This window comes from Ranitomeya imitator, chromosome 3 (genome assembly GCF_032444005.1).
Source record: "Ranitomeya imitator isolate aRanImi1 chromosome 3, aRanImi1.pri, whole genome shotgun sequence".
Lineage (NCBI taxonomy): Eukaryota > Metazoa > Chordata > Amphibia > Anura > Dendrobatidae > Ranitomeya > Ranitomeya imitator.
In genome coordinates, this window is record NC_091284.1 from 528,636,569 (window position 1) to 528,658,230 (window position 21,662).

The 21,662-nt window shown below is 41.0% G+C and overlaps 1 protein-coding gene across 7 annotated transcripts in view; it reads right to left on the reverse strand.

Annotated features, from left to right (window-relative positions):
* MSI2 (musashi RNA binding protein 2) overlaps positions 1–21,662 on the reverse strand; it is a 973,036-nt gene that overhangs the window by 947,277 nt on the left and 4,097 nt on the right. For all 7 annotated transcript variants that reach the window (XM_069757787.1, XM_069757784.1, XM_069757786.1 and 4 more), the window contains exon 5: positions 21,617–21,658. In XM_069757787.1, the coding sequence (XP_069613888.1) occupies positions 21,617–21,658 (42 nt within the window). The remainder of the gene's footprint in view (positions 1–21,616; positions 21,659–21,662) is intronic.

Below are 21,662 nucleotides of genomic sequence, written 5' to 3' on the forward strand. Positions count from 1 at the left end.
GGTGGCCGCACTGCCCGCACAGGCAGGAACCCGGCATCTGAGCTATGACTGCCAATTCTCAATGCGCCTGCCCCAGGCAGGCACGCACAGTGCAGGCGCCGGATTTAAGAAGAACAGCGCGCCGGGGGCGGCGACCATCGCCCCGGAAGAGATGAGTGATGGCAGTTGGGCGCTTCACAGAGGAGGCTTCAGACCCACCTCCATGGACAAAGATAGGTATTTTTGAAAAGTTTCAAAGCGCTTTATTTTAGTAATACATGAACACAAAACTAAAAAAGAGCCACCTTGTTAGAATGCAGCATTACTGCTGCACAAGGTGGCTCTTTTAGTTTATAACGGCTGGAGGGGGGGTGACAGTGGCCCTTTAAGTATCTGCTATTTCAGACAGCACTGGGTTGTAACAAAACATTATAACTGTCCTTTAAAGGGAATCTGTCAGCAGGTTTTATTTCTATGTAAGCTGAAGACAGCATGCTGCAGGGATTAAAACACAGATTTCAGTAATGCTTCTCTTATTAAGCTCCAAGGTTTTGTTAGCTTACAATGATTGTTTTAGCACCAGTAGCTTATCATCGCTGTGACTTGCTGGGGTCCTGTGAGCTCTGGTCTGACACGCCCCTTCCTTTTATAGGCAGCTCACCGTCTATGGACTTTGTACAGAGGCCTGGTGTGGGCGGGGTTAGCTTTCTCAGCTCTGCTTCATGCTTAATGCTTAATCGAAAAGCTCTGATTGTGTGAGAACGGCAACACCCAGTTGTCTAAGTGATACATTGCTGGCTTCAGCTTCTCTTTGCCTACATCAGGCTGCTCTCAGATGAGGTAGTTAAAACCTGCCAACTGATTCCCCTTAAGCAGCATGATTGTGGTGGCAACATCCATTCGTCCAATGTACTAAATACAGCAAAGACGGTTTTAATAAATAGGCCAGCTTTGCGCAAAGCATATACACACTGGTATCTGGTATATAATCACACTCCCTTCTGACAACCAGGTACCGATGATTTTACTCTTCTATACCATTTTTTGTTTTTTTTAGTACTAAAATGAAAAAAACCTGCCTACATTGTCAGATCTTAATACTGCATGACTTCACCCATTCGTAAAGATAGATTAAATTAAAACCAGAAAGGCTTCACTAGCAAGCACCAGAGTATGGAAACGAGCGAGATGTGTTCACATAAACAAAGATGCCAGGCCGACATGCCGGAGAGTGACGTTACTGCGAGCACTGACGAGGTACAGAAAGAGCAGCTCTGCCATGAGCAGCAAGGGGCTCAGAAACCCTGCTAAATATAGCAAGTCATCTGTCATTAACCCCTGCGCTAGCATCCAGTGTGATAAGGCAGCGATGTTCTGCTTGTTTGTGTACATCATGAGACACACGCCAGCATCCTAGCAGAAATAACAGAATATCAAGATGGTCGTAGCTATCAAAAAATAATGCAAAACCGGTCCAGATGTTATCAATGAGTATATGCACCCCCAAATTACGGTACCTAAGCCATGTTACCAAAACATCACAGCCCGGATGAAATTTCATCAGAAGTTCCAAAGAAAAACTGGAAACTTCCGACACAATGCTATTTTTATGCCTCACCATGTTGTGATTGCTGGGGAAAATAGAATAACGTTTCTTACGGTTTCTGGGAATGAACAACAGTTTACAGCCCCACTATAAAGGATTATGTACAGAGCCTTAACATGTCGCAAAAAAAAAAAAAACTCTGTAGGCACAGATGAGCCGTGTAACAAGACAAAGAAAATTAAACAGGAATACCTAATTTCAGGAAGCTTTTATTGTTATTCAGTTTCAATTAAAATTCCCATTGAATTAAAAAAAAAAAAATCCTGAAATGAGGTATACCTGTTCATTTTATTTATGTTTGTGGGTTCGCCAACATGTGACAGGTCAGCCGATCACAATGGCAAAGTTATTAACGCCTAGTTATGTTTCAGGTTATACAATTCTGTTTGGCAAGTGGGAGTGGCACCTTATGGAAAGGGAACCAGAATATTTTCTGATTACTAGTTAGTTTGGATACATTCCAAAAAACACTGCACCAGATCCCAAAAGTACACAATTCTGCTGGTTCTCACAACGATAACAGCTGGGTTGACCACTAATCATGAAAATTGGATAGCCAATTGTTCCTACATAAAAAGCATTCCCATGAGTCTGGCAAAAAAATTTACATATACCAACCAGTGATCAGTAAATCGTTACCTAAAAGACTCAAAGACCATCTGATCTCTAGAAAACCACCCAGTCATGACTTCCAACAGTCACTCATTTGCCCTGCAGCTTGTACATTCAGGAAACCCAGAGTTTTGGATGCAGTGGATACCCCGCTCCACCCAAAGCGCCGCCCCCTGTTGTACTCGCGGTGATTCCGAATGTGTTCATTGAGCACAAGTGGAATCACCACATCGTATTCATGGACTGTGGTACTTATCTTGCGGAGACAGAGCGTCTCCACAAGATAAATAAATAGACATGCGGCGGTCTATAAAGACGTGCCACATGTCTGGATACGCAGGGCCGCCAGATGCAGGATTTCATAAAATACCCTCCACTATGCTGTAACATCTGGTCGCTGCGGCTGTACGCAGCATCCAATCCGCAGCAAATCCTGATGTAACCTGGCACGTGGAAACATACCCTTATATGCCATCATTTAAATTAAAGAGAACCTGTCATATAAAAAACATTATTAACTGCAGATATGAGATTAATCGACAGGCTAATAGCGTTCTGAACCTGCCTGGCGCTGGCACTTTAGAGCCGTGCTGCCGGAAGTAAATGAACATTATTACTCCCGGCAGTGTTTGGGTATCAGTCATGAGGGAGGCACTGGCGCAGGTTCAGTTACAGTTCTGTGTATAGGGAGCAGCGGCTGTAACCGCAACCCCAGCACAGACTGTCAGCTTGCTCATCATTAGACCTGGCTGTCAGTCACTGCAGTTTAATATAGCCATATCTGCAGGTTAATAGCGTTTCTCATGTGACAGATTCCCTTTAATTGTGAAGACTAGCTGTCTCGGCATGATTAACCTGTGACTAGCTGCAGCGGTCAAAACAATGACAAGGGCATTTGGCACTGCTGTTTAAACTTTCAGCAAAGAAACTTATTATAAATTTTACCACACGGTCATTATACATATAGTTCTTTAGAGGAAGTCTCAGATTCATGCTGCCCGAACAAGAGTCAGCGCCGGGCTTTGTCACTGCAGCCGTGCAGGTTTTACTCTGAAATACTACAGTGTTTCAGGGTTAACACTTTCAGAAGCTGCACAGGGACTATAGTGAGAAATAGGACTTGTCCAATGCCGTCCCAAGCCAGCTCTTCGCTGTGTCGCTACAGTTGATTGACAGATCTCTTCCATGTATGTGAATAGGCAGTGATTTGTCAATCAACTGACGCAGAGCAGGAAAAAAAGCCAGCATGGGACCACACTGGACTAGTCAGGGCTCTCCTTAATCAGGTCTCTCCTGGGACCAAAGTATGTTTTACTCTAAAATACTGATGCTTTTCAGAGTACACAGAAAAGAAGGGCATAACTAAACTACAATGGGTATAGAGGCGACTGATCAAGGTAATAAAGGAAATGCAGAAATAGAAGGATTACAGTACCAGGACGGATCAATGCTGGAGTTAAGCTGTTTTGAAAAAAAAAGAAAAAAAAGAAAAAAAAAACGAAAGAAAAAACACCAACAACTACAGACACTCGAACAACAAATATAAAAAAGGACTGTACAGAGATCTTACTACTAATTTATTTACACAGACATGCAACAACGACACGGGGGCATCTTCTATTTCTAGAATAAGGAAGGTTTAAGCATCATCACAGACAAGGATTCTTTACTTGTAAGAGCAGAAAGACTTTGGAACTTTCTGACAATGTTTAATGGATAAACAATCATAAAATTAAGAAGAACCTTTAAGTCTTTCCTAAAGTCATAAGTTATCTATGTGCACTAGATTATTGGAGTTGGCGTGACGATCCAAGGATTAAAGGGGCCGTCTCAGGTTATCTTCAGGAGCACACTGCTCCCCAGGCTTGCAGGGGGTTGATGAGCTCCAGAAGATAGACAGTTCAGGCCAGCAATGTGGATGAACAGGTGGCCCAAACTGTGATCTTAGGTGCTCCTAACAAGGGCTGAAGAGCCCAGGGGCACCGCAGATGGCCAAATCCAACCACCCAAACAGCTTCAGAGCAGCGGATGCTAGCTGTATATCATAGAGCTTGAAAGCGTATGCTTTTTGCTAGGAAAGCAGCCACCTCTTAGACAATAAGCAGTTAATTATACAAATATCCCTTCATTCTTCATAGTAGAAGAGATGAAAATGCCAAGTTCCTTATATGTAAAAGCACTTTGACATTTAACAATTTAGTATGGTGAGACAACCCTTTTAAGTTTTGATTACCATATTTGAAGTCAGGAACAAATGTTCACCCCAAAAATGGAGCAACTGGCATCTGCCTCATTTGGGGTGGGGGTAATGCTCTGTATCAATAGCGCATTACCACATTACTATAGGTTAGACTTGATAGAGACATGTGTTTTTCCGCCCTTAACTATACAAGACGACATGATCATTTGTCCAGACTTCTTCCTTACTCATTACGCGGGTTCACTGTTCATGAAATCACACTGGTTACTCATTCATCCCGGGGGTAATACAAAAGAGTTATTACTCAATGATTGAATCTCATCAAAACCATGAAAATGCAGTTTGCTCAAAACACAAGCGGCACCACTGAGGACATCTAGATTAATCTGCAATATAACCAACCCTGGATGGGCATGAGATGTATCAGAACTTTAAAAGGCCTGTCTACCGGGAGTGAAGGTGTCATGCGGTGATTTCTATAGGCCTAAACATAACTAGTTAATAAACTGTAACTGTACTTTACTTAACCAGTGAACGTTTACTGCTCAGCCGGGATAAGTGAAATCGCTGAATTCACAATCCTTAATTCAGCAGGATTTAGCAGCTAATTAAAAACAGGTCAAAACAGGTTTTTATTTATGAGATGCATTAAGGAATATTGTGACAGTGCTAATTTTAGACATTCGTTACAGCCGTTAATTTTCCTTTATACTACCTCATGTAGTTGCACAGTCAGAGGCCATATTTTACACCCAAAGCATAGAATGAAAGTAATACATAATGATATGTTTTATGAAGATGGATAGTTTGTGTAATGAACACAATGACAAGCTGCCACAACAAGAAATATAACTTGTAGCAAGATTTTATGTACAGCATCCAAGAAAAAATCCAAAACATTAAAAATGATAATGAAACTAGGAATTTACCCATCATGGATTGTATATAACTAAAATATCAACAGCAAGGTAAAAAAGCAGATTTGTTACGCTGATTATGATATTATATTTGTGGACAGCATTGAGGTGGAAAAACAAATACTGGTTTTGTGAGAAAAGATTCAGTCTCTGGGGTGCACATCTTTGGTGATATATCATCAACACAAAGGGCGATCTTTGGCCAGGCGACATACATCATGGTCATAGCACCATGTAGCATTGATGGTGTCAATCCATGCTTGATATCTGGCTCTAGTGAGCAGTTTCAGACAATGACAACAGTCTTCCAGGTGTGATCGCCTGGATCATAAGAACATGTGCGAGCAGTCTTAAATTTCTGAAATGCAAGTTAGAGCTTATTCACAAGACCTTAGCTTCATATAAAGAAGAGCTGTACTATGATAGTGCAACCATACAGGGGCAAGTCAATTTAATTATGTGGCATATAGACCATTTTTTCTATGGATTCCATAGGAATTTCACATGGAAACATATCATGCTCAAATAGATCTAGTCAGTGATAGTTCTCTATATGCAGCACCAGATGAAGCACTGTACAGCTGCATTCAGAATTCTGTAAAGGCTCTCAGATCTAGTCAGTGATAGTTCTCTATATGCAGCACCAGATGAAGCACTGTACGGCTGCATTCAGAGTTCTGTAAAGGCTCTCAGATCTAGTCAGTGACAGTTCTCAATATTCAGCACCAGATGAAGCATTGTACAGACGCATTCAGAGTTCTGTAAAGGCTCTCAGATTTAGTTAGTGATAGTTCTCAATATTCAGCACCAGATGAAGCACTGTACAGCCGCATTCAGAATTCTGTAAAGGCTCTTAGATCTAGTCAGTGATAGTTATCAATATTCAGCACCAGATGAAGCACTGTATGGCTGCATTCAGAATTCTGTAAAGGCTCTCAGATCTAGTCAGTGATAGTTCTCCATATTCAGCACCAGATGAAGCACTGTACGGCTGCATTCAGAATTCTGTAAAGGCTCTCAGATCTAGTCAGTGATAGTTGTCTATATGCAGCACCAGATGAAGCACTGTATAGCCGCATTCAGAATTCTGTAAAGGCTCTCAGATCTAGTCAGTGATAGTTGTCTATATGCAGCACCAGATGAAGCACTGTATGGCTGCATTCAGAGTTCTGTAAAGGCTCTCAGATCTAGTCAGTGACAGTTCTCAATATTCAGCACCAGATGAAGCACTGTACAGCCGCATTCAGAATTCTGTAAAGGCTCTTAGATCTAGTCAGTGATAGTTATCAATATTCAGCACCAGATGAAGCATTGTATGGCTGCATTCAGAATTCTGTAAAGGCTCTCAGATCTAGTCAGTGATAGTTCTCCATATTCAGCACCAGATGTAGCACTGTACGTTTGCATTCAGAGTTCTGTAAAGGCTCTCAGATCTAGTCAGTGATAGTTGTCTATATGCAGCACCAGATGAAGCACTGTACGGCTGCATTCAGAATTCTGTAAAGGCTCTCAGATCAAGTCAGTGATAGTTCTCTATATGCAGCACCAGATGAAGCACTGTACGGCTGCATTCAGAGTTCTGTAAAGGCTCTCAGATCTAGTCAGTGATAGTTCTCTATATGCAGCACCAGATGAAGCACTGTATGGCCGCATTCAGAGTTCTGTAAAGGCTCTCAGATCTAGTGATAGTTGTCTATATGCAGCACCAGATGAAGCATTGTACGGCTGCATTCAGAGTTCTGTAAAGGCTCTCAGATCTAGTCAGTGATAGTTCTCTATATGCAGCACCAGATGAAGCACTGTATGGCCGCATTCAGAGTTCTGTAAAGGCTCTCAGATCTAGTGATAGTTGTCTATATGCAGCACCAGATGAAGCATTGTACGGCTGCATTCAGAGTTCTGTAAAGGCTCTCAGATCTAGTCAGTGATAGTTCTCTATATGCAGCACCAGATGAAGCACTGTATGGCCGCATTCAGAGTTCTGTAAAGGCTCTCAGATCTAGTGATAGTTGTCTATATGCAGCACCAGATGAAGCATTGTACGGCTGCATTCAGAGTTCTGTAAAGGCTCTCAGATCTAGTGATAGTTGTCTATATGCAGCACCAGATGAAGCACTGTATGGCTGCATTCAGAGTTCTGTAAAGGCTCTCAGATCTAGTCAGTGATAGTTGTCTATATGCAGCACCAGATGAAGCACTGTATGGCCGCATTCAGAATTCTGTAAAGGCTCTCTTCTGTGTCCAAGAGACCTTATCCTGAATCATTTTACAGAAAACAATGGAACTGATACATAAAAGTCTTAACAACTGCCATAAAACTTTGTAAAGTCGCAAAATATTTGCACAACAAGAAGTTATATAAAAATTTAGTAAATTTTTTGGGTTTTCACATCAGTTTTGGGCAGCTTTAAAAAAAAAAAAAAAAAAAGGGGGGGGGGCAGATCTTGGGAGGAGCTTTGGCTACAGCCACCCATCAAATTCCTGAAATGTTACTCCACTCCCAGACTGATAAGCCAGTTTTAATGACTCGAAGGCTGATATTTTTAATATTTCTGATATAAATATGAGAAACGGAGTTCAACTTTAGTCTGCCTGTGCCCGTCTTAACAGAGACAGCGCTGTAAAAGAGCACAAAATTGTCCATTCAAACTTAGTTAGTCTCAATGTAATGAATGGCTCAGTCAGGGGCAAATCAGAATCCCCTGTTGTTCAATCATTCACACAAACACTGGGAAGAAGCCATCAAAAGATTGCAGATCGCAATGTGCACCTGATCTTCCTCTACACCCTGAATGAGGAGAAGCTCAAGTGAAGTACAATGCCACGCAATCTAGTGTAGACGGGACCCAACAGTCCAACAAGGTCTCCGAGTCTCAGACTCAGGATCAAGCAGCACTGTACATGCTTAGAACCTGGTTCTAGTGATTGCATGGGTACCAGCCAACATTTACATCTATCCAGTGGATAGGTAATAAATGGATAAGTAGCAAGTTCCACAACAGACATACAGCATGTGAGAATGGAAATTTTTGATTCTTAGTGATGGTGTATTGAGACTATAAAAAGGTGACAATTATTTGTCTTAGCCAGAAATCTACTTAAAAAAAATTATACTCTTCCCCTTTTTGTGCCATACCATGAAATTGGCAGTACGTAGCAAGCTAAGAGCCCAGGACACATGGTGAAATCAATGTGACATATGCTTGTCCAGGAAATTCAAGGAAAAGGAAAGCGGTCACTAGGGAGCGCTGGGAAGATCACAGTTGATATTGAAGGCAAAAAAGTCCGCCGCAGCTCCAGCCGTTAACCTTCTAGGATACAAAATGCAGTACAAAAATAATAACGGTCCTAGGAGCGCTGGAAACGAGACCAAAACAAGGATTTTAGTGTTGAACCACAACGAGTTTCAACGGTTAAACCATCTTCATCAGGTGGAAGTTTAGAAAAACTTCCACCTGATGAAGATGGCTTAACCGTTGAAACGCGTTGTGGTTCAACACTAAAATCCTTGTCTTGGTCTCTTTTTCCAGCGCTCCTAGGACCGTTATTTTCTACTGCATATGCTTGTCCTGGAGCACATTATATTTACTGTACGTGTATTCATATAAATGTAGGCATTGGTTGTAAGACATGTGAGTGATCGGTAGCTTTATTCACCAATACATACAATACTTTACAAATATGCTTAGTAGAGCATCAAAGTTTGGCCACCACAAGACTCAGACATTCAATATTCAGCTCCAATTTCAAACAGGACTTGGCTTAAAATGCCTCCATGGTAAACAATAGAAACAGCTGAAATTCACATAATGGAGCAAGTTTTGCAATCATTCTACAGGTGCAACAAAAATAAAAAACACAAAAACAACAAATGTAGTGCGAACATTTATAAAGCACACAATGTCAGGGACACGCAGGCATCAGCCACATCAGAAAATGTAACCTATAAAATATGTATACAAATCTTCTCTAATATAAAGTATGTGCAAGTGGCTCTAGGATAGTACGGACCTATTAACCTCAAATAAGCCAGCAGCCAACATTAAAGACAACTGGCCCAAAAATATACCAGTATTTCTTATAGTTCGTGTCCTCTTGGCTCAGATTTCCATTTTGTTCACTCCGTTAACTAAACCGGTTTATAAATTAGGTCTTCTCCGGTCACAGTAAGGGCTCATTCAGACGTCAGGAGTGGACCATACAGAGAAAAACTGGAATTGAAAGATTGACACCTGTTCTGTGTTTTGGTGACACTTCTGGTTATGGCAAACCAACACTGATGAAACATCACTGGCGAAGGCCAGTCACATCTCAAAGTGGTCATGATTAGTGATGAGCGAATATACTCGTTACTCGAGATTTCCCGACCACGCTCGGGGGTCCTCAAGAGTATTTTTTAGTGCTTGGAGATTTCGTTTTTATTGCCGCAGCTGAATGATTTACATCTGTTAGCCAGCAGAAGTACATGTGGGGATTCACTAGCAACCAGGCAACCCCTGGAGTTAATTTGAGGTGTGGTGCTTGCATTTGGAAGGTTTCGCTGCAAAGTAAACATGCGGTCAAAGGAGCTCTCCATGCAGGTGAAACAAGCCATCCTTAACCTCCAAAACAGAAAAACCCATCCAAGAAATTGCTACAATATTAGGAGTGGCAAAATCTACAGTTTGGTACATCCTGAGAAAGAAAGCACTGGTGAACTCATCAATGAAAAAAGACCTGGACGCCCATGGAAGACAACAGTGGTGGATGATCGTAGAATAATCTCCATGGTAAAGAGAAACTCCTTCACAACAGCCAACCAAGTGAACAACACTCTCCAGGAGGTCGGCGTATCAATATCCAAATCTACCATAAAGAGAAGACTGCATGAAAATAAATACAGAGGGTTCACTGCATGGTGCAAGCCACTCAAGCATCAAGAATAAAAAGGCTAGACTGGACTTTGCTAAAAAAAACATCTAAAAAGGCCAGCACAGTTCTGGAAGAACATTCTTTGGACAGATGAAACCAAGATCAACCTCTACCAGAATGATGGAAAGAGAAAAGTATGGTGAAGGCGTGGTACAGCTCATGATCCAAAGCATACCACATCATCTGTAAAACACGACGGAGGCAGTGTGATGGTTTGGGCATGCATGGCTGCCAGTGGCACTGGGTCACTAGTGATTATTGATGATGTGACACAGGACAGAAGCAGCCGAATGAATTCTGAGGTATTCAGAGCCATACTGTGTGCTCAGATCCAGCCAAACTGTGAGGTCCTGTCAAATACCCCCTTAGTTCCTGGCTCTGTAATCTAACGTGACATCACAATCATGCGACTCTTGCGGTGTGGTGGGCAGGACTACCTTCAGTGGAATAACCCATGATGATCTTTCTTCTCTCAGACTATTTATTAGCTGGAGCTTAGGAAGAGACAAGACGGCCTCAGGAAAACCGCTACCACCATCCTTGATTTTTGCCTGAAACCCACATGAACTTGTACCACCATTTTTGTGATGAAAAACAAAAACGCATAGTATAAATGGTTTTGGTAATTCAGGTCACCAAGATGTATATCCTACAGCATGGATGCTAGTGTGGTGCCGTATTCCTCACTAATCTATATGAAAACATTATGGTCTCAATTCATCACCGCAGATTCTTCATTTTACTTGAGTTATTTGCAGTAGGGACTTAAGTATTTGCACATAATTCTCTATTAAAACAACTTATAAAAGTGGTGCAAAACGGTTTTGCTTTTTTGTTTGTTTTTTTTACCTTTGATAATTTTGCTTGTCCAGTTTTTTTAGGCTAGAGCCACACGGTCATCGATTCTCTCATCTGAGATCATCTAGTCGATTTTTAGTGATGAGCGAATATACTCGTTACTCGAGATTTCTCGAGCATGCTCGGGGGTCCTCCGAGTATTTTTTAGTGCTCAGACATTTAGTTTTTCTTGCCGCAGCTGAATGATTTACATCTGTTAGCCAGAATAAGTACATGTGGGGGTTTCCTGGTTGCTAGTGAATCCCCCATGTGCTTATGCTGGCTAATAGCTGTAAATCATTCAGCTGCGGCAAGAAAAACAAACTCCGAGCACTAAAAAATACTCGGAGGACCCCCGAGTGTGCTCGAGAAATCTCAAGTAACGAGTAAATTCGCTGATTACCATCGATTATACAAATTACACTCCAATCAAAATGCTGTCAGAGGGTGAGCATAATGTGATACGATGCTCTCAGGCAAGGAGAAGTTGGAGAACAAAATTTCTCCATATTCTCCATTGTGTGAGGAAATCGAACTTCACTTAGATGGCATCTGAGTGCAGTCTCAGGATTTGAAAGCCCTCATTGACTAGCATGGCAGAGTGCGATCCGATAATCAAACTAAACTGCCAATTTTTCCCTCGGACAGAGAAAAATTAAAAAGGAGATGTGCGTGGCCATCATTGAACAACATTGGTCTGACTTGGACAGAAAATACGGTGGTGTGCACCTGGCCTTAGATGATTCATGTAACATTTAGCAAATGCATAATTTTTTGGTGCATCTCACTGTATGCCCTACCTGGTGTAAGGTTTCTGGCGGAGCTTTTAATTTGGCACAGTGTGACTTTAATAAAAAATGTGTTTTTTTAGCTAGAAAAAGGAAGTAAAAACTGTTAAAGGACAAAAATAAAGAGCAGTTTTGATTTTGAATCCAATTAATTAAATGCATTTGCCATTTTGAAGAATTTGGCGTTGCAAAGATAAGCAGCTAATACCAAAAGGCAATAAAAAGTAGCAATGAAAGAGCCTAAATTCACGAATCTCTCTATGTAGATCTACATCTACGAATACACACTCCCCGCTCACCCTATAGACTACTAACAATTACAAGAATACTACAAGAAAGTGTTCGCAGTTCTAGTTTTATAAGAAGGTAAAGGTAGAACTTATGCTAAAGACAACTTTTAACATTTGAAAAGTTCAAAACATGTAAAAGGTTAAAACTTCAGGTGCTTATGGGAAGTGAAGGCATCCGAGATGATGTCCCTCCAGGGAACGGGCGATCAGGAGGTAACTTCTGCTGACCGTGCCGATCTGATGTGGGGACAGGTCATCATAGTTTCTCCAGGAAATAAGAAATGTAGAATCTGACAGTGGTGCATGCCATTAGCCTTACAGAAATAAGAGGGGCCATCATCTAAAACTGCATGTTGTGGGCAGCCGAACATGAGTACGCTTGACTACCTGGCAGCAGTTTACTAGTCCTCTAGTTATAATCTCCTGTCATTTTATCAAACTATAGCAAGCACCCCAGTAAGTGATCGATCAGGGTCTCGGCCTCTAGATTATGGTTCCCTTACACAGATTAAAAAGTATTCTCCACCTTTATAACTGATGTTACCACCACGGTAAAAGGTTGCTAGAAAAACAAAGCTATAAATAAAAAGTGTTCACGCTCTGTTAATTTCAGTCCTCTGGTGAAGACCTTGGACACCAGAGACGGAGGAAATAAGACAGTATGATTATTCATCAATAGTGGTCTTAGCTCGGGCAGAAGGATCCCGGACCACAGATCCCATTTAGCTTACAATTAAAGCTAATCATACACCGTATGTAACACTGGGACAAACGAGTTAAGATCAGCCAAAAATCTAATCTGTATGGTGACCCCCCAACCTACCCCAGCAGCTGGGGCTGGAGAAAAGAAGGATCACACTTGTTGGGGTTCAACAAGCCCAATCCTTGAAAGTTTTAGCATGTTGTGTGTTAGTTTTTTCCTCCCTTATTTCCAAGAGCCATAATAAAGTTCCTTTATATTTTTGTCAACCTAGCCATATAAGAGCTAATTTTTGTTTTTAACATTGAATGTAAAGGATGGAATGGGGGGGAGGGGGTGATTTCTATAAAAAAAAAATATATATATATATATAATAATAATAATAATAATAATAATAATAATAATGCAATACTATAATGTTATTTTGTGTTTTGTTTTAAATTTTGAACATTTTCGCCATTTTCCGAGACCTAAAACATTTTACATCATTTTTTGTGATTGTGATGTGCTGATTGTTTTATTGCTTCCGATTTGGGTTAAATATGAATTTTGAAAAACTTTTATTACATTCTTTTATGGAGGGGTGGCAAGAGAAAAAAAGAAAAAAAAAAAAAACAATTCTGACAGTTTGATTTTTTTCTTGTTCCAACATTTAGTGTTCAGTTATGTAGTATTAAATACATTTTTTTTTTCAATTTATTTAATTTTAATGGGGTGATTCAGTGGTTAACCAATGGCAAAATTCAGCACTTGCCCCGGATGTTCGAGTCCTCTCCACTCATGATCGAGTACAGTACATGGGTGTGATACTGTGGGCAGCGGTTAAAGGGTTTGCTTATGTCGGTTACAATTGGAAAGTGAATGTAAAAAACAAGTAACTGCAATTTACTCGTTTTTAAAATTCTTCTCTGAGAATGGACAGATTTTTTCATTTTATTGGTTTACTACTCTTCCCTAAAATTACCAGCCACCGCTACAACGTAGCAGGGGTGGCCAAACACGTGCAGTGCTTACAAGCTCTTTCCAATAGAGCTTAGAACTGCTGCTTTAATGCTGGCCAGATTCCTCTGAAGATGCAAAGCTGTTAGAAACAGCAGCATCAGAGAATACACAGGTCGTCAGGTCAGCAGCGGGACAAGTCTAAACAGGTCATCAAACCTGTGCACTCTACACCACCCCATGAAGCAAGACGCTTGGGCAGCAGTGCGTTGGTGCAGTACCTAAGACAATCCCTTTAAGCAGGCAAGATCTGGCAATGACTTATTTCTGTCCACATATTGTCCTGCATAAATCCAATTGCTAAAGAACATTTTGTCCGGCAAGCTCTAATAGTCTTTCTATTACATGGTGGCCATGGTGGGAATGTCAAACACATTGAGCCTTTACAGTTCTAAATGATGATTGAATTAAAATATCAAAGACCGGCCTGTCCCTTCCAAACAGAGACCAGGTGTGAACAGATGCATACTCAGTAGCCACCTCAAATAGAGCACGCACCTGGTCTCTGTTTGGAAGGGATGATCAGTCTTTGGTATTTGTATAAATAGGCTGTCAGACTGAGCACTCTACCCATCAGCCTATGGAGGTTTCAATCACTACAGGATCCTACCTACCCATATAAATGTAAGCTATCAGCTCAGGAGAGGAATCACGTTAGGTTCCCAGCAAAGAGTATCGCCTTGTCGTGGGCTGCTGGGCACACATGAAATGGCCAAATTATCTGCCAAGTATCTTTGGTTTTTCCCCTATTTTGTAGAGCAGTAGTGCAATTCCAGTTTCATATATTTCAAATTTGCATGCTATAGTGTTATAGAGGGCAACTAGCTAAATGAAGACTGAACCAGTATAGATAAGCCATGGGCAAGGTTATGTGCGTTATGGAGCTATCCAACATACTGGTGCAGAGTTCTAGAATATTCTTCATACTGCTCAGACATGCTATACAAAACCATAGAGAATTCATGCTCATCTGTCATTTGCACTATGAAGCTAGCAATCTAATTTTCTAGCACAAGACTGCATACAAACGCATAAATTTTACAAGACACTAATTAATCATTTTATGACCACACAATATAGAAGCAAATGGCACTGCAAAAAAAAAAAGTAAGATCGCCCTCTCCAGAGAGCAGAGGCATCATTAGGCCCATCTGTAATAAAGTAGTTGGGGGTAGTAGGTGCCAACCCGGTATAAGGCACACATGCACCAATGTAAGTGCTAAAAACTGTGTCCCAGCACGGCATCATGACCCATATACACATGTAGGATTACATCAAGAGGAAAAATGTATTTATTATTTAAAATGCAATACCACATTTGCTATTTTGTTTGGGAAGACCATTAACACTGATGGCTTAATTGCCTAGAAATAATTGTATACATCATTAAATAAAAAGTGTCCTGTCATTAAACAGCTATGCTATTCATCTGTGAAAGGAAAGTTAATATCCCGATGGAATCCCAAATCAAAATATTAAAAAAAAAAATTAAAAATGGCTATTTGCGTCAAGAGGACTGATCAAGGACTGTGGTAGATAATAGAGTTCTATGAAAAGCAACTGGTGTTCAAGAATTATTTCAGCTAAAAAGCGGATTCAAATACCCACATGGTAAACTAATTGAGGCTGGGAATAGAGGGGAGCTTAAAAAAATAAGTCCATTCATAGATCCATTTTTTTTTTTTACATCTGTATGGCATTCGTTTTTACACTTCAATAATATCAAATAAATGTGCATGGCCAGATAGTTATACATGGTAATGTATCTGCAAAAAAAATAAACAGATGCAATATGGATGAGCCGCAATTTGAAATTTTGTATTTTATTTTAAACTTAAGGGACTGTAACCTGTGATCACATACTATACTGTAGTACTGCAGTATAGAGTAAAAATGACTGTTTGCTACAGCGCTCAGACCACAGCTTGACAGGCGTACCGAGAGGTCAGCAGACCCCCCGGATGTCACAGTAACCCATCTGTCCCCAGTGATTGCATTGCAGGGGGCCGGTGGGAGCCAGTAAGCGCAAGCACTGGCGCATATGTATTTACGGTAAATGCCGCTGCCAGAGATTAGCAGCAGTGTGTAAATAGTTAACTTTGGCTCCGATGTAATATAACTGGCATCAGCCACATGTGGAAAGAGCTCGGTTCCTGAGCGCCCCTCTCCACACATGTAGACCCCTCAAGACGGTAATTCACGTTCTAATGCAAGAAATGGTTAACAACCAGCGGAGAAAAATGCACATGTGAGAAATTTGTGAAGACAAAACACTTGTATAATATGTGGGCAATTTTCCATGTGGACATTTTTCTTGTACGTGTATAGAACAGTGGTACATATTTTAGTGTAATATTAATAATGGCTTTTTTATGTGGTTTTCCATAGAAACATTTAGCTCACAGAGGATTGCCTAGACCTATAGTCGGAGAAAACTCACCTGCAAGAAATATTAGGCCTGCTCCGTTCCCATTTTTAGGATGATACAAAGACCATTTTCATTAAAGGTAATCTGTCAGCAGGTTTTTGTCATGTAATCTGAGATCAGCATAATAGAGCGAAACAGAGCCTAATTCCAACGATGTATCACTTACTGGACTGCTTGGTGTAGTTTTGCTAGATTCCCTGCTGTTTTATCTGTTAAATGCAGCAGCACCATGAATGCTGGGCTGCATATATCCCCGCCCGCACACCTGATTGGCAGCTTCCTGCGTACAGTGTCATCTAGCTGACAATCAGTGGTGGGTGCGGGGTTACACAGATTAGCCTGACTGCTGTGCACACGAGACCTAGTCCAGCAGTGATAATCTCCTGCTGATGATACACTGATTGTACTGAAACTACAACACAGTCTAGTAAGTGACACATCCCTGGAATCAGGCTCACTTGCTCAATATTATGCTGCTGTCAGATTAAAACAGCAAAAACCTGCTGACACTCTTTAATAGAGTTTGAAAAACACTTGAAAGACTAATGATTGAAAAACAAGGAAACAGATACGACAACACATATTTGACCAATCTTTGCGTATAAATATTCAGTTCTTCTCCTGGCTCTGAGGCATACTGCAATCCTGAGACACTAGGTCAGCCCAATGCTAAAAAGGACAGGTATTCGCAGTGCATGCAGCTAATGTTTTGTTACAAAAATAAAAAGAGGACGTCAATTCTAACAACGATAAATTACCCCCGATACCGCAGGGAGGGAATCACTGTATGGTAAATAGAGGTCTCACCAGACCCCCACTTAATATATGGAGATCTTTTCAATACCAAGTCTACACAACGCAAAAATTTGGCAAGAAAACAGAAACATGCTTCAGATTTCAGTGAAAGTCCGATACATGTGGACAGTGTCTAAAGGTACCTTCACACAACGATATCGTTGCTTTTTGTGACGTAGAAACGATATTGTTAAGGAAATCGTTCTGTGTGACAGTGACCAACGATCAGGCCCCTGCTGGGAGATCTTTGGTCGCTAAGGAAAGTCCAGAACTTTATTTCGTCACTGGACTCCCTGCAGACATCGCTGGATCGGCGTGTGTGACACCGATCCAGCCATGTCTTCACTGGTAACCAGGGTAAACATCGGGTTACTAAGCGCAGGGCCGCGCTTAGTAACCCGATGTTTACCCTGGTTACCAGCGTAAAAGTAAAAAAAACAAACAGTACATACTTACCTACCGCTGTCTGTCCCCGGCGCTCTGCTTCTCTGCACTCCTCCTGTACTGGCTGTGAGCGTCGGTCAGCCGGAAAGCAGAGCGGTGACGTCACCGCTCTGTTTTCCGGCCGCTGTGCTCACAGCTAGACCAGAGAAGCAGAGCGCCAGGGACAGACAGCGGTAGGCAAGTATGTACTGTTTGTTTTTTTTACTTTTACGCTGGTAACCAGGGTAAACATCGGGTTACTAAGCACGGCCCTGCGCTTAGTAACCCGATGTTTACCCTGGTTACCCGGGGACCTCGGGATCGTTGGTCGCTGGAGAGCTGTGTGTGACAGCTCTCCAGCGACCAAACAGCGACGCTGCAGCGATCGACATCATTGTCGGTATCGCTGCAGCGTCGCTGAGTGTGAAGCCTCTCTTAGGCTTCTTCCACGCGGTAGTGTTTCTGTCCAAAACATGGAAGAGTTAAAAATCTTACAATTATAGTTCTCTCTATTTAAACCTGGCATTTGGCTAACAAACGTGCTAAAGGGGCTGCAGTCATGCGTTACTGCAGTATTGCCAACGGTTTTTTCCATTATATTCAATACGGAAAACCGCAGTGTTATACTCTGTATTAGCAACTTTTACATTCATTTTCCATGAATACGTACAATCAGGTACATGCTGTTTTTTGCAGCAATGGTTCAGCTCTTCGTTACACCATTACTGCTTATAAAAGTACCCTAATCATGTCTCCCAAGCTGGTGTGAAGGCATTTCACACAATAAAGGGCCGACTCGGAGGTCAGGCATTTGTATTATATACAAAAAAAAAAAATGCCAATTTTCACCATTAGATTGCATACGAGAAAGTTTTTTTAAAGGGCTTATGGTGTTTATGTTGTTAAAGACCTAATAAAACTTCTAACAAAAGATGTGTATGAATCTGATCAGCTCTTCCTGATCTAGGAGAAGTTGCCTGCAGATAAGATTCCTTTTCATCCTGCCAGGTTCCCTTGAACTAATGGTCCGCCATAGCAATATGTGGTAGGAAAACTGCACTAAAAAGGAAGCTTTCAAGGATTTTATGAAATCTTACCTAAAAGAAGAAAATAAGCAAAACAAACAACTCATTTTTTAATTAAAGAGCTAACAAAGCGGTGGTCTGGCCAGTCCTGATTGTTGACATGACCGCTGCAGCCAATCACTGCCATACAAGTGGCATCACTGCTGAGGAGGTTACATTATGTACGGTCACTACAGGTGAGGACAACTGGAGCAAAGGGGCTGGAAAGGGCAGTAGGGTATGGTATCTTATTGTCTGTCGTTAGGCAATTTCCAGAAAATCCCTTTTGAAAATGAATATGAAAGTGACAGGCCTAACACCAGCTTGTCTTGGAGACCCTCTATTGCGTGTCACCGCTCTCGTGCAGGAGTGACAAGTCATTCACCTTCAAGGGTCTTGCAGATTCAGGAGACGGCTATAATTTTCGTGTTTAAAGACAGGATGATCTAGGAAGGATTATTTCAAGACTCAAAGTCCTAACCGAGATGCAAATAGAATAAGACTGTAGCTCACAGTGTGAAGATATTCCCAAAATACAAACAAAACAGGAAGCCTACACATTAAAAAAAATAATAATCTTATATCAAAATCCATTCAAACGCTTTGACTGCCAAAGACACATAACAGGTCACGACTTGAAACGACTGCCGTGACCGGAACATAAGGGCTAGACAGCAGGCACAAAACTCTGCAATATTCAGGGTGTAGCGCTCGTTTGAAGTCTGAGAGTGAGCAGGATGAAAGTTTTACTTCCATCTGTATATTGAATATGTACGAGGGGAAAGCTGCCAGAGAGAAGAGCAAAAAAAAAAAAACGGAAAACTGAAATGCAGCACAAGATGAGATTTGCAAAAAAAAAAAAAAAAAAAAAAAGCACAATTGCATGATGTGAACATAGCGTTACATTTATCTAACCACCTGCACAGTCTTCGTCACCCCAAATATGTGAAAGAGGAACTTTTTATCAGGTTATCACCCCACTTAGAAAGAAGCGGAGATACGTACGATATGGCACAATTAGGAAAGATGTCTCTTTTTGCTTCCCTAAGGCTAGAGTCACAGCGACATTTTTTTTTTCCTCAGGCCAACTATGCTAATCATACTCCGATCCAATTTTCTCTAATGTGAAGAATATGGAAAAAAAAATAAAAAAAAATAAAAAAAAATCTCCTTCTCCATTCTGTGAAAAAAAAAAAAAAAAAAAAAAAAAAAAAATCGCATATATCGGATGCAAATTCCGTGTGCCGTGATTGTTTTCTCGGACAAACTTGGTCCTAAGAAAAGAAATCAGATGTGCATAGCCTCATGGGATAACATTGGTCCAAGTGCAATCCAATATTTTGTCAAATCGCATACGGACCCAAGAAAAAAAAAAAAAAAAACACCTCATCTGCACACGCCCTAATAAATGGAACGACAATATCAGCAGGCATACATGTAATCATCTGCAAAGCCAAAAATCAGACAATTTGCTGACTATCGGGATTGCTAATCTGTGGATCTGATCAGCTCTGGTGAAAGGGAGCAGATATGTGCTTGTGAGAAAATCCAGTATGTGAAAAGGTATATTGAGGGGGTTGTGCATTTCAGGCTCATGGGACACAAAAATAACCTTTTTATGCCGCATTATACTTGGTGGAAAAAAGATAATTAATTAAGGTGGACAGAAATGTAAGGAGCCAAGCAGCATATGTTAAGACTGTGTAAGGTGTCTGATTTTAATAAGTGTATGGTAGGAATGTTTTACTTTCAATTCAGATTTTATTTGTGGGTATGAACATTTTCACAGCCGAGACAAGTGTGAACTAGCACTAAATTCGTCCTGATGAGCATCATATATTGGGACGGTAAGAAGTACAATCAGTAAATTGGGAAGGATATCGAGTCACGGAGAAGATAACTGGCAAAAAATAAAATGCTGATACAAAATCTGTTGCCATCATTAGGTTTTCCCAGAATTTGGGGTTCTGCTAATTCAGGTCATGCAGTCCAGCACCAGAACTCAGCGTCAGATTTAGCATGTTTGTGAATTCTTGAACAAGAAATTAGAATAATTGTGTGCACAGAATGTTGTCGGCCATACATTTATCACACACTGCAAAACGATTGCTGGCAAACTACAGAACAGTCTTTAGACAAGTGTAAGCAAGGCACACAGTTTAGACCCATTAACAGCAAACATGAGGACAGTTCTAGAAAATGCTGCAAGTCAAATTGGGAAACTACAATAAATCCCACGTTAGATGAAAGGTTATAAAATGTGGATTTGTTTTGTCGTTTCCAATAAGGTGACCGGACTGTCGAGGGTGCAATGCTTTATGAGCCATTAAGACTCAAGGCTCGGTCCGTTCCAATGGAAAGTAGAAGTGTCAGATGTAAAACATGTCAAGGTCTCGCCATATGACAAGAGTGACCAGACTAGCCAAGAAAGCGGATTACAATGCCAACAACTAGAACTGCTGCAAGAAGCGGTGCGTAATAATACAGGAGGCCAAGACTACTTCTACCAGGCTACACAAGTGTAAGAAAGGCTTGGGACAAGTCACCGTATGCCAGGTTCCTATCCGCTCTGGATTACCTTTTTTTCCTACCATCATTGTCTGCCAATTCCGTCATTAATAAACAGTCACTGAAATAGATGACAATATCTCACAGGTAAAAGAAAGGAAAGAAAAAAAATAAAACAAACTTCACCGAGCATTTTTTTTTCAAGAATGTTTAATTTTTAAAAAAGTAAAATTACAGACCAAAAGCATCCACTCTTTTCTACTTATAAGATCATGGCAAGTTCGGAAAATCTCAAAAGCAATTGTAAAGTGATAAACAAAACTAGAAATGAAGTCAAGTAAACTTAATAAAGCCGCCAAATTTTGGCCTAGTGAGTACAGAGTTAAACCTAGACACCACAGCTCTCCTGTAGTTTCCCAGCCATATGCTGATACCCTTAAGACGCCATGCGCTCCAGCTTTATAAGCTTTCATCTCCAATTCCCTGCTTGAAACATGAACCGCCCGGTAACAATGACTCTCTGTGTGCCGAAAATCCTATTATTGATCCTCCTACTTACCTTGGGCTGGGCTCTTCTTGGAAATGCAACTTTAGGGTCAATCTGA